The sequence below is a fragment of the Kogia breviceps genome, chromosome 5 (genome assembly GCF_026419965.1).
Source record: "Kogia breviceps isolate mKogBre1 chromosome 5, mKogBre1 haplotype 1, whole genome shotgun sequence".
NCBI lineage: Eukaryota > Metazoa > Chordata > Mammalia > Artiodactyla > Physeteridae > Kogia > Kogia breviceps.
The window spans coordinates 28,700,475-28,714,676 of record NC_081314.1 but is presented as its reverse complement, the minus strand read 5'-3'; the positions used below and the strand labels follow the sequence as shown (position 1 = coordinate 28,714,676).

At 37.3% G+C, this 14,202-nt stretch overlaps 1 protein-coding gene across 4 annotated transcripts in view; it reads right to left on the bottom strand.

Moving 5' to 3' along the window:
• Positions 1–14,202, bottom strand: part of PIK3R4 (phosphoinositide-3-kinase regulatory subunit 4) — a 71,905-nt gene that overhangs the window by 18,540 nt on the left and 39,163 nt on the right. For 3 of the 4 annotated variants that reach the window (XR_010840637.1, XM_059065466.2, XM_059065468.2), the window contains 4 exons: positions 13,076–13,277; positions 11,158–11,345; positions 10,177–10,387; positions 7,482–7,647 (listed from right to left, as the gene is read on the bottom strand). Coding sequence is in view for 3 of the 4 variants with exons in the window: in XM_059065466.2 (XP_058921449.1) it covers positions 7,482–7,647; positions 10,177–10,387; positions 11,158–11,345; positions 13,076–13,277 (767 nt within the window). In the remaining variant the exon portion in view is untranslated. The remainder of the gene's footprint in view (positions 1–7,481; positions 7,648–10,176; positions 10,388–11,157; positions 11,346–13,075; positions 13,278–14,202) is intronic. The other variant, XM_067033806.1, reaches the window with a different exon arrangement.

Sequence of the window (14,202 nt, the reverse complement as noted above, 5' to 3'; positions counted from 1 at the left end):
TATTTGTCTGGTTGTGGTATCAGGGTAACACTGGCCTTATAGAATGAGTTAGGAAATGTTCCCTCATCTGTTTTTTGTAAAAGTTTTTGAAGGATGGGTGTTAATTCATGAAGCATTTGGTAGAATTCACCATGAAGCCATCTCAGACTGGGTTTTTCTTTGTGGGAAGTTTTTCTTTTACTTACTAATTTAATCTTTTGTTTTAGGTCCATCCAGATTTTCTATTTGTTCTTGATTCACTTTTGACAGGTTGTATCTCTCTAGGAATCTAATCTGCCCATTTCATCTAGGTCATTTAATTTGTTGGTATACAGCTGTTCATAGTATTCCTCGGTACTCCATAGTACTGTACTCAACAGTAACATCCCCTCTTCCATTCCTAACTTTAATAATTTGAGTCCTCTCCCTTTTTTTAATTGGTTATTATAGGAAAGCTTTGCCAATTTTGATCTTCCCAAAGAAATGACTTTTGCTTTTATTGGTTTTTCACCTTTATTTTCTATTCCCTATTTCATTTGTTTCCTCTTTAGTCTTTATGATTTCCTTCCACTTGCTTTGGGTTTACTTTGCTCTTTTTTTTCTAGATTTTTAAGGTTAAGACTAAGTTACTGATTTATGATCTTTCTTCTCTTTAAATACAGATGTGTACAGATATAAATTTCTCTTTGAACACTCCTTTAACTACCTCCCTGAGTTTTGGTATGTTGTGTTTTCATTTTCAATCATCTCAAAATATTCTCTAGTTTCCCTCTGAACCACTGATTATTTTGCCATGTGTTGCTTAATCTCCACATACCTGTGAATTTTCCAAACTGCTTTCCGTTACTGATACCTAGTTTCATTCCACTGTGGTTAAAGAACATATATGATGATATGGCTCTGTGCCTTTATTGAAGCTTGTTTTCTGTCCTACATATCATTTAACCTGGAAGTGATCGATGTGCCCCTGAGAAGAATGTGTATTCTGCTCTAGTTGGGTGGAGCGTTCTATAGTTGTATGTTAGAGCTGGTGGGTCTGCAGTGTTGTTCAAGTCTTCTACTGCCTGTTGATCCATCTATAATGAAAGAAGAGTACTGAAGTCTCCAAGTATTACTGTTGAATTGTCTATTTTCCCCTTCAATATTGTCAGTTTTTTCTCCATTTGGGGCTCTGCCGTTAGTGGCATTTGTTTGTAATTGCTATGTTTCCCTGATGTGCTGACGCTTCTGTCATTATAAAATGTCCTTGTCTGTCTCTAGTATCAATTTTTGTGTTAAAATTTGTTCTGTCTGATATTAGCATAGCCGCTCCAGCTCTTTTTTAGGAACTGTATGCATGAAGTATCTTTTTCTTCAGTCCTTTTACTCTCACACTGTGTCTTTGAATCTAGAGTGTTGTCTCTTGTGGACAACACATAGTCATATTGTGTTTTGTCATACTTTCTGCTAACTCTGCTTTTTGACTACATTAATGGAATTACCAATAAGGTAGGACTTACGTATGACATTTTGCTATTTGTTTTCTCTGTGTCTTACATGGGGTTTTCTTTTTGGTTGTTGTTGCTCTTCTATTCCACCACTGCTGCCTTCTTTTGTGTTAAAAAGATATTTTCTAGTACACCATTTTAATTCCCTAGTTTCTTTTACTATGTGTTTTACTAAATGTTTTTAAGTGGTTTCTTTTAGTGGTTTCCCTGGGAAATACAATTAATGTCTAAAAACAATCAGATTAATACCAACTTTGCTCCAATATATCTGTTCCCTTCTCCCTTGTCTGTACTATTAATGTAATACAAATTACACCTTTATATATTATAAGCCCATCAACAGTTTTATAATTATTTCTTTATACAGTCTTCTTTCAAATCAGACAGCAGGTAAAAAGAGTTACAGAAAAAAATAATTTGTACTGTCTTATATTCACTCATGTGTCTACCTTTACCCCATGCTCTTTATTTCTTCATGTGGTTCAAGTTAGTCTTATGTCCTTTACTTTCAGCACAACAGACTCTTTTTAGTATTTCTTTTACAGAAAATATGCTAACAATAAATTCCCTATTTTTATTTAACTTGGAATGTCTTAATTTCTTGTTTCTGAAAGACAATTCTGCTGGATATAGAATTACTGATTGACAGTCTTTTTCTTTCAAGACTCTGAATACATCAGCCCACTGACTTCCAGGCTCCATCATTTTTTGATGAAATGTCAGCTGTTAAACTTACTGAAGATCCCTTGTACAAGATGAGTCACATTTCTCTGCTGCTTCAAAATTTTCTCTGTGTCTTTCATCAATTTGCCTATAATGTCTCTAGTATGGCTCTCTTTGATCTTTATCCTACTTGGAGTTTGTTGGGTTTCTCAGATGTGCAGATTAATGTTTTTTGTCAAATCTGGGGGAGTTTCAAACCACTTTTTCTTCAAATATTCTTTGTGCTCCTTTTTCTCTCTCCTTGCCTTCTGGGACTCCTATCATGTGTATGTTGGTTCCACAGGTCTCTGAGGCTCTGTTCAGTTTTCTTTATTCTTTTGTAGCTTTTATACCTCTGAATGGATGTCAAACTGATCTATCGTCAAGTCCCTAGTTTTGTCTCTTGCCAGTTGAAATCTGCTGTTCAGCCCTGAATTTTTCATTTCAGTTATACTTTTCAACTCCAGGATTTCTGCTTATCATTTCTATCCCTTTGACATTATCTATCTGTTGAGACATTTTTCTCATACTTTCCTTTCAACCCATTAGACATGGTTTCTTCTAATTCTTTGAACATATTTTTAGTCACTAATTTAAAGTCATTGTCTAATAAGTCCAATGTCTGGGATCAGTGAGGTACTGTTTCTATTACCTGCATTTTTTCCTGTGTATAGAACACACTTTCTGATTTCTTTGCTTGACCTGCAATTTTTGTCCAAAACTGGACATTCTAATTGATATGTATCAACTTCGGAAATAATACACCAATGTTGTTGCTGTTTGTTTAATGACTTGCCTTGACTAATTCTACAAAGTCTGTATTCTTTCTCATGTGTGGCCACTGAACTCTGTTCAGTTAAATTAGTGGTCAGCTAATGACATTTCCTTACATCTCATGAACTGATAAGGGCTCCAGCCTTTGTTGAGGCTCTCTGTGCTCGCTGTGGTACACCTTCAGCAAAGCAGTTTACAACTTGGCCTTATCCTTCATTTTCTGCTTGCACAGAGTCTCAAGGTCAGCCAGAGGTGAGAATCTGGGGTCTCCTCAGTTCTTTCTTGGGCTTGTGCACAACCATGCATGTGCATGTGGTCTTATCCATGAAAACATCCAAACTTTTCAAAAGGCCCCTACTGATATCTCACTCTTCCTTTAAAGTATTTTGTCAGCCTCTTATGAGTTACAACTGGGAATGCCACCTCAGGCAGCTGCAATGTTAAACAAATACCACCAATAATTTCAACAAATGCCCTATGGGTAGAGTTTTTCTCAAAGAACAAGGCAATAGTCAGGTCAAATAAAGATAGGCCCTGATTATGGAGCTTTCCAGCAAGCTGGTCAAATAGTGACAATTGTCTGAAGATGGGGCTTTGGGGGAGTTCCAAAGCCATTATGGCCCTGCCAGTGGCTACTCAGCTGTTGGTTTTCATAGTTACTGTAGTTGTGGGACTGTTAGTCTTCAAAGCCACCACAGAGCTTGGTAGTGGGGGATGAAACTGGGGACCACATACATGGCTCATTGTTCTGAGAGTCAGCTGTTTTTCTTGAATAACAATTTTCAGATTGATGTAGGACTTTAATTTTTAGAATTCTGAAAAAGTTGATTTTGACAGTTTTTGCCAATGTTCTCATTGTTTTTATAGAGGAACAAATTTTTTAAAGTCCTTACTCTGTCATTCTAAAAACAGAAATACTACCTTGGTTCTTAAACCTACTTCGCAAACCTATATTTCCACACACTATATCAATATATTCCATATCAAAAAAATGTATTTCCACAACAATCACTTATTTATCCATTTTCACCCCTACTGCTGAACTTTTGGTTTGCTTCCAGTTTTTTACAATTAAAAAGAAAGCCTATCTGAACAGCCTTAAAACTAAATCTCTGAGTTTATTCTTAGTATCTCCTTAGGATATGTACATCATAAAGGCTTGTAATATATAATGTCCAAAGGCCCTCCAGGGATTATGGATGTATGAACTATACTTCACCAAAGGGCACTGTGTGAGAATACCCAAATGCTTTACTAGGCTTTCATGCCACTTGGCTTTTTTACTTCATTTGAGAGCTGTTTATAAGTCCCTTTCTTAAACCCTCTCTTCTGTTGCACTATGACATAACTTAAGTGGTTTCTTCTCCCTTCTTTTCTGACTACTCGCTTCCTGTCCCCAAAATTCAATTTTGTAAAATTCAGGCCTCAGGCCTCCTCAGGTCTTTATAGCCCTTTAGTTCAGGGTAGCGATAGCAATCAAAAATTTCAGCTTCCACACTATCTGTGACTCTAAAATATGTAATCTTAACACTGATAACTTTCTTACACATGCTTCATATTGTTTCAACTCTTCATTGGGACAAAACTCCACTTAGATGTTTTACCATCAAATTCGGCAAGTACCAAATACATCAATCTTCCCTAAAACTGAGAAGCTAAATGAGCCAAAAATGGGGTTGCACAAAAAGTGTATATGGAAAATACAGTTTAGAATACTACAAAGGATCAAATTGAAAAATATCTATGTAAAAGTGTAGAAAAAAAGCAATTTTTCAAGAATTAGTCCCCAAGGGACAAACTAAAAGTTTAACTCAAATAAAAAGAAGAAAATGGCAGAGCCAAGATCCAGATGGCCTAAATCACGAATCCAAATTCAATGAGAAAGTAAGAACTGGAAACTGGGTGGTCAGCCAACATAATGCATAGGGGAAAAGCCTCAGTAGTCAGAATGTACTAGTAGATTTCCTAAGAAAATATAGTATCACTTTTGCTGCTCTTTCCCAGCCACCAGCTGCTCTCCACATGGTTCTAGCAATAATAATGTCCTCCTTCTCCCTCATCAGTTCACAAAGGCATGTGATGAAGGCAACACTTTCTATTCCCTTCCCCTCTTCCCCTCCCTGGACCTAGAATGAAGCACCTCCAAGCCAAGGCCTACTGCAGTCCACAAACAAGAGAGCAGGTGTTAGAGCAAAGCAAGAGAGCAGCTGTTGCCAAAGGGAACCCAATCTCCTAATCATCATACAAACTTCCCAAAGACTACAGTTACTGTCAGCTAAATTGCCGCATTTTCTGGTATAACACTGCCTAAAATATGACACTGGGATACAGAAGGCATGGCTCTGTGATAAAGATCATTTGGAATTAACAAGAGAGGTTTTTGCAAAGTTAAGTTTACTCACGTCAATTAAACTCACCCTCCTAATAAAAGCAATAATGAATGCAACTAACGATGATAGTAACAAAGAACCATTTGGAAAACAGTTATCAGAAGAGGTTTTTAAAATATTAATCAAAATGCTAATAATGGTGGGGGAAAATCAAAAGAATGGTTGTAGGCAGGGAAGAGGCAGGGATTTTATGCAAAGGAACACGAGGGTTCATCCTGGTTACATCTGTATCTTGAGTGTGGTTTAAGTTGCACAGGTGTGTGTATTTGCTGGAACTCATGGAACGTTTAAGATCTGTGTACTTCACAGAGTATGAATTTTATACCCAAAAAGAAAGGAGAAATATAAACAAATATTAACAATATGCATGCTGAAGTTTTTAGGGGAAGTCTCTTCATGTCTGCAACTCACTTTGAAACACATTTTTAAAAGATGAATTGATAGGAGGATGGATAATTATATGACATATCAAATATAGTAAAATTGTTAATTATTTAGAATCTTGAAGCAAGCATATGCTGGTTCACCGCAAAACTCAACTTTACTTGAGGTTTGAAAATTTCGTAATAAAATATGGACAAAAAATTGCTACATGGAGCCAGGATTCTTTTACTGGTTTTCAGTTTATGTTCTTACCAATGCAATGCCAAGACAGAATGAACATGAAAAAGAATTAAGCATGTTGTAAAAATATAGAGCTCTTTTAAAAAAATAAACAGAACAAAGTCATATCAGGTTGGTAAGGAGTAAACTTTTGAATTATTTTAGTTTATCAAAGATATTTTGTTGGGCTTCCCTGGTGGCGCAGTGATTGAGAATCCGCCTGCCGATGCAGGGGACACGGGTTCGTGCCCCGGTCCGGGAAGATCCCACATGCCGCGGAGCGGCTGGGCCCGTGAGCCATGGCCGCTGAGCCTGCGCGTCCGGAGCCTCTGCTCCGCAACGGGAGAGGCCACAACAGTGAGAGGCCCGCGTACCACAAAAAAAAAAAAAAAAAAAAAGATATTTTGTTGTTTGACCATTTTGTGGTTAACTCTGGTCAATGAACTGATAAGGAGAAAAGCACCAAAGGTTCCCCACATCTTTTCATGTACATAAGATTCAATTTTGATTTCTAGTAGCTTTCTTTTCAGACCCAGACCAAATTAGGCACAGAACAAATATGAATATCAAGTAGGGAGATAACTATAAAGTTGTACAAACCTAAAATAATTCTTATAATCCCACTTATCATAATCACATCATGCATATTTGAGGAGTCTTAAAGATTTCAATAATTACCTCTCTCTTGACTACTCCAGTGGGTCATGTTACAATATATGTTATCCTTACACACCTGGCCACTCCATCCTTTTCCGACTTTTCCCATGCTCATACTCCCTCTAACCCATTCAGCAAATCTTGATGGCTCCACCATCAAAACATACCCAGAATCTGATCATTTCCCACTACTTCCCCCTCTCGCTCAATTACAGAAAAAGCCTCCTAATACTTCTGCCCTGCACCTCTTCAGTCTATTCTCAACACAAAAGCCAGAGTAATTCTGTGGAAGTTTAATTCAGATTATGTCTCTCCACCACTCGGGACCATCCAAAGGCTCCCATCTCACTCAAAGTCAAAGTCCAAGTCCTTCACAATAGCCTGCAAGGCCCTGTATAATTTGGGCCCTCTGACCCTCTTTCCCACTCACACAGACCTTTCTGCTCTTCCTCAAACATGCCAAACATCTTTCTGATTCAGAACCTCTGAAGCCCCTGTGTCTGCTGCCTAGAATGCTCTTCCCCAAGACATCCACATGGCATTTTCTCTCACCTTTATCACGTCTCTCCTTAACTGACATCTCTGTGAGGCAGCAGATGAGTTCTTTAAACTCTACTCTACCCCACCTACTGCATTCTCTCTCTCTTTTTTTGCTATATTTTTCTCCATAATGTATTTTACCATCTAATATACTGTATGTTTTACTTATATACACTGTTTATTGTCACCTCCCACTAGAAGGAAAGCTCCACAGAACATGTATTTGTGTCCATTTATCATTACTGTATCTCTGGTACCTAAAACAGCACCTGTCATGGAATGAGCACTCAATAAACACTTGCTGACTGAATGGATGGATGGTTGGACTCTCCACCTATGCATAGGTTACCTGGTGGTGGTGGTCTTCCCCTCCATCTTCTGACTGTTCCAGATTTTCACTGTGCCATCATTTGAACATGTGGCAAAAAGTGAATGTTCGTCAGAGACTCTAATGCGATTCACAGCAGATTTGTGTTCATGAAGATGTGCAACTAGTAGCCCCTTAGGCCGCCACCCTAAGGAAAAGCAAAGGAGTGTGTCATAAGTTGCAGTTTACAAACACAACCTTTCCTTCACCCCCAGCTACAAGCACCAACAGCCAACAGGAGAACAATCATAAGAACTAAACAAAGGGTCCCAAAAGCTAGCCAATTCAGAGTGCCCTACTGGACTACGACAGATACTATCGCCTATGGAGAAAGACACCCATGTTCACACAGCCTTAGAAAGACTGCACTGGGCCCTTCTCCAGTGTCTGAGAAGGCACAATAGTCACCTGCTACCCGGAAAAACCCTGACTACTTGCTTAAGAGCAAGAGGTAATGACTACCCTGACCTAGAGAAATCAGGCACTAGGGAGGCAGCCCAGTCCTGAAAGCCTCGAAGACCCACCACACGTTCATGTGTGACCTTGGGGTATTTATTTAAACTCTGTGAGCTTCAATTAACTCAAAAGTAAAATGAGGGGGAAATTACTTAACCCAAAGGATGACTATATTGGTAAATGAGATATAAAGAGTCTAACACTCTCCCAGGGCCACAGTAAACACCCAAATGTTGATTTATTTCTTCTCTACCTTCAATCATTTATTGTGATATCAACAGGTTGGTATAAAAGTACTATAAATTATAGCCTCAGAATGCCCAAGGATTTTCTAGTACTTTCTTTATGACATCTATACACTTCTGTTTATGTATATTCTTTTTATGTATAATTAATTTCCTCTAATAAATTATAAATTCCCTGAGGCCAGAGAACTGACTATGTATTATCCATTCTGAATCATTCACAATACCTAGCATAGGTCTTTGCATATTACAATCTTCAATGTTTGATAAATAAACTTTTATATTAGGCATAACATTTAATAATATTTAATATTAATCAAGTTTAAAATAAAACAAAACAGACAGCTATGCTGAAGATTATACTGTATTGGGAGCAGCACTGTGCCTAATTAATAATAAAGTCATTTTAAAATTAACATTTCTTTTACTAAGAAACAAAAATGAAACCAAGACCATTGCCAAACCTGGCATACTCAACGATAGAAAAATGTTTCCCCTTGAATCTCTAGCTCAAATGTGTGGAAAGAACAGCTGAATGTGATTTCTAAGGAGGATATGCTGGATTTGAGAATCAAAAACACTCTGCCATGAAGTCTAGACAATCTAGCAGGCTAGGTTGAACATTTCCCCCTAGAGAAAATCAATTTCACACAACCACTCAAGTGTGAAAAGGAAAAATCAGAAGTCCAACAGTCACTGCACATTTCCTGAACCACAAAATCTGACACCTTTTCTGGGATTACTGAAAAAAATGTATAGTTCCACTTTAAAATGCCACTTATAAAGACAGATTCTATCGTAAAATAGTGTGTGGTCAACGTTTTTTGTTTTTAAAGCTGGGCTAGTAAATCATATTGAACTATATTATAGAAACAACTTAAACATTCCAGGATATTTCTTTTCATAAAAAAATTTGTGACTAAAGATGCCACTTACCACTTAATAATATTTCTAAAATCATTAAACCATTGCTCTCCACCAGAATTTTCCCTGAGTTCACAATGGAAGCCCATGGGAATTCACATGATTTTTCAGTCTCTACACATAAGCACACTATACATTTCTTCTCAGTTTTCAAGCTACATTTTTATTATTAAAATCTAGGGCTTCCCTGGTGGTGCAGTGGTTGAGAGTCTGCCTGCCGATGCAGGGAACACAGGTTCATGCCCTGGTCCGGGAAGATCCCACATGCCGCAGAGCGGTTGGGCCTGTGAGCTATGGCCACTGAGCCTGTGCATCCGGAGCCTGTGCTCCGCAACGGGAGAGGCCACAACAGTGAGAGGCCCGCGTACACACACACACACACACACACACACACACACACACAAAATCTATACAGAAACTCATTAAAAATGTTTTTAAAAATCTGCCAATCCAATATCAAAGACTAGCTCTACCACATAACACTAGGCATTGTCTGTTAACACAGTGAGCTATAATTTTCATCTGAAATATCTCTAAATTTCTTCTAAATCTTCTCAGAATACAGAAGTGCTTTCCCCAAAATCTTAATGTTGATGATTGCTGAGTGATGGTTATAGGTGATTTTGTTTTCTTTCTAAAGCACCCATTATTGTCTAAATGTTTTTACCTTTTTGTTTAAATAAAATTAATAGTTATTAATCCCTTCAGAAATAAAAAGCCAGAGTTTACTCTAAGAAGCCTGACATTCAATGAGAAAGTGGCATGATGCTAAGCAGGTGGGTAAAACCTAGTACTCTAAATGGGGAACATGGACCACAGACAGGACAAAACAGTAGGTAACTGGCCTAAAAGGCACTGCCACAGCTAAGAAGATCCAAATTTCACAAATAATGACTTGGGATTTCTCACTTATTGGTTCTTCCTGTGGGATTTCAAAGTGACAGTTTTGTTCCCACTTCCTTTGCCTGGTAACTGATTATCAGTTTCTTCCATTAGATTCCAGGCTCTGGCACCTGGGCTGGAATACAACTACCTATTAATGGCACATTTACCAGGTGGTGGCGGTTTACTCTCCCACTCAGCATTTTCCATCATCTGCTTAGCTATCCTCTCGGCATTACACTGCTCCCGTTTCTGTTGTATGAGTTGCTGAAGCTCAGTTTTACAAGTTGTGATCCGAATCTGGTAGGCAGACGGTAAAATTGTACTACTTAAAACCTGTATCGTTGGTTTTCTATTTTGGACATTTGTCACTTCTGGAACCTGCAAAACAAAAAGAATATACGTATTTGTGTCACAAGCAAAGTGTATTTGATGATAAAAATGTACCCATGTTCTCTCTATTCATTACACCAGCCTTCTGTCCTTATTAATGTACCAATTTTTAAATCCATTTAAATACAAGGACATTTTTTCAATGAAAGTCTAGTTTAAATGCAGTTTAACCACAAGTTCCAGGGCTCTACATTTTTAAAAAATTATCAGTGTAGCAATAACGTTAAACAAAAATCCCCATTAATTTAACTGAAGAGAATTTCAATTTATCAGTTGGTTCAATTCATATTTTTCAATTAAATATAATTGGCTAGGGAAGAGTTACCTCAAATTACAAACTTACTTCAAATATATCAAAATCATGATGAGATTTCTCACACAGAGCAAACTTGGGCCTTTTCTTCCCAGAAGTATTTTTGCTATTTTAAAGATATAATTATGTTATACTAGAAGAAGAAGATTTTAAAGGTTCACTGCAGCCTAATTAGAATCACAGTTCATAATGACATCTTCAACTCACAGTTTCAGACCACTTTATTGGTGAGTACTCTAAAACGAGACCTTTTCGGTGCTTTCAATACTAGATTTCCCCTTAGATATAAAGTTAAAGATAAACCTCTCTTAGAAAGAAACATATCCTCCCTAAAGGACAAGCCACTGTATTGATTTTTTCCAGTACAGTACACAGCCTTTAAACATCCAAAACAGCAGAATGGGATCCAAAGACAAAAGGCGCTCTACTGCCTGGATGATGATACCTGTGGAGAAGTCGACAAAGGGACACAAATGCCAGCAGAGGACTCTGAACGAGGCGGCTTCCCAGCCTGAATCACCTCCTGGTCACTCCCTTTAGGTAGGGCCTGTGGGATGCTTGGTGGTTCCAGTGACCCAAACATGCTTTTCCACTCTTCATTTACATTTGAGTCTTGTTTTACATGTTTTCTAGCTATGAAAAAAGATTCAGAATAATCTACAACAAATATGTGCTTTTACTGCTCTTTGTGGGGGGAGGGGTACAGCAATGGACTTCATGTACTATTTGTTCTTTATGACGGCCAATTTATTTATATTTACATATAAACTTGTTAGCTCTCATTTCATCTCTGGGGCAGATGGACAGATGCACTCTTTCAACAGTGTTAATGATTAGACCTAAATGCTCCTAGTTTCCCAAGGCTAGGTCAATTTCAAGTAACCACTTTATCTGAAGAACCAACAACAAAAACAACTTTTTCAAATGTCACTGACCACAATGCTAAATATGACCTCTCTATATCCAGTATCAGTTACATGGGGGGATAAAAAGAATAAAAAGTCAATTGCAATAGGGTCACCTCCTGACTACAGATAGATGAGAAATGCTTTTTTCAAAAACTTTGATTATGAAAAGTACACTAAGTAACAAAGTTTTGGCATTCCAATATGTAACATGAATTGCTCCCATAACTTTGTATACCTCATAAACTATAAAGTTGAATGATATATTGCTGTATTATTTTGCAAAAATTAATACATACTGTTTCACAACTTGCTTTTTCTCCTACTTAATTAATACAGCTGAACATTTAACCATTATCCTATTAATGGACATTTCAATTACTTCCTTTTTCACTGAGAACATTCTTATACATATTTCTTCACATCTGTCAGCATTTCTATGAGAAATTTCCAATGGTGAGTCAAATAGTAAAAAAAAAAAAAAGAATATGTTCAATTTATAATCTCACCAACAGTGAGTGAAAATGCCCATTTCCCTGCCCCCTTGCTAACACAGGCATCATCAGTCTTTACTAATCACACAGGCAGAGAATGGCATCTCATTTCTATTTGCATTCATTTAATTGCTGACCTTTCAAACATGTGTATTTCTATTCTTATATCACTTGTATGTTCAAATCCTTCCCTATTTTTCTTTCGGATGCCTGCAGTTTTTCCTATTAACCTGTACGAATACTTTACATTTTATGGCTGCAAACCAATAATAATTAAGTTGCAAATATTTTATTCCAAGTTCAGCGGTTAGAAGTTTTTTTTAAATGTAATTCGTCAGCTGCCTTCAAAATGTGATACTGGAATAGAGGGATCTTAAAAGGCATGTGCTTTGAAGTGAGTGTATCTGCAAAAAGGGTTAAAGGAAGAATGCGTGAGATCTTAAAACCCTCACACAATCAGAGTCAATGTCACTGTCACAAGAGCCGACACTTTTAAATCTCAAGGCTTCAAATGGTGAAAGTGTCTCTAGTCTCTCCTTTGCAAGACTATTCTTTTCAATTCACTGGGCGTTACCTACTAGCAACAAGCTAGGAAACTTTACCTCATTTCATATAGACTATTGGCCTTGGGTTGGTGTTTAAAGGACTAAAAAACAGAATTTCACCTTCAATCATATACTTCCACAGAAGCAAGAGGAGGGCTCTGGAGTCAGGCTTTGGTTTGAATTCTGACTCTGACACATACAGACCTGTGAATTTGGAAGTTTACTTAATTTCTTAACTGTTAGTCCATTTTCCTCCCCCAAATCTTCCTGCTATGTAATGGAGTCACTCACTCACTATATTTCAAAGTTCTATATCTGGGAAATGTGACTTTTTAGTTTTACTACTAATCAGCTAAAACTAGCCTTATGAAATAACTATTAATAACAAGCTAAACATACAGACACATAAATGTACTAACCTCGCTTGTCATCTGGTTCCTGTTTGGTTTTAACAAGATCAACTTGTCTCCCAGTTATGCCTAAGGCTGCCAGGTCAATTACACCTTTCTGACTACTATCATGGAGATGGCTCTGGTCCACTATATTGGCCTTTGCTTTGTTAGATTTCATCATGAAGTCTTTCAGTGCCAAGAGTTTGTCTTCCTCTTCCTCCGTCATTCCCTAAAACCAAATGAAACCATATGTCCTAGGGGTTTTTTTTGTAGGTAATAACAGGCCTCAAAATGACTAACAGCTGAAGGGTCAAACCACTCAGTTTAAAATTTCAGAGTCAGAATGGTAAAATGAAGCAAGTAAAGGCAAGAGAAACAGAAATTTATCAATAAAGAACAACATCTCATAACTCTGATCTCCCAGAACACTCTCCCTCTATTGTGGCATCTTCCACCTTGTATCATGATTTATATCTTAACGTTCTTTCTAAAAGGCGACATTCAAATATAATTCTTCTTTGAAATCTCCAAAGAACTTAATACAGTGCCTGGTAACTAGCAGATCTTTAATATATAACTTTAAATAAACAAACATTTAGTATCAAAACAAAAATTCTGGAAATATAATATGAAGCAAAATAAAGTGTATGTACTTCAACTTGGTCCCTAGATGTGTTGAGAATATGCAGTGGGACACTGTTGTGAAGGCACTCTGATATATAAAGCATTCTGCACACCTCAGGAACTGACAGGCAAATGTAAGCAACACACCCACCAGCATTCCAGGGTAACAGGATGACTGGAGTCAGGCTACCTTGGTTCAAATTCCAGCCCCATTACTTACAATCTGTATGACCCTAGGCAAGCTATCCACTTTCTCTGGACCTCTATTTATCTATAAAATGAGGATAATTACTAGCACCCATCTCATAAGGTTATTATCAAATTTTAATAAGTTAATCCACCCAAGACACTTCAAATTGTCTGACAGCTAAAGAATACTAATTAATTTAAATAATGAATTCAATGTGCAACTTAAATATTCTGGTACATGGAACAGTTCTGCATTTTCTTAACTTTCCAACCATCCACATACTCCTCTAGAATGTTTTTATTATGCAAATGAAAAAAAATAAAATGACAATTCCCTAAGG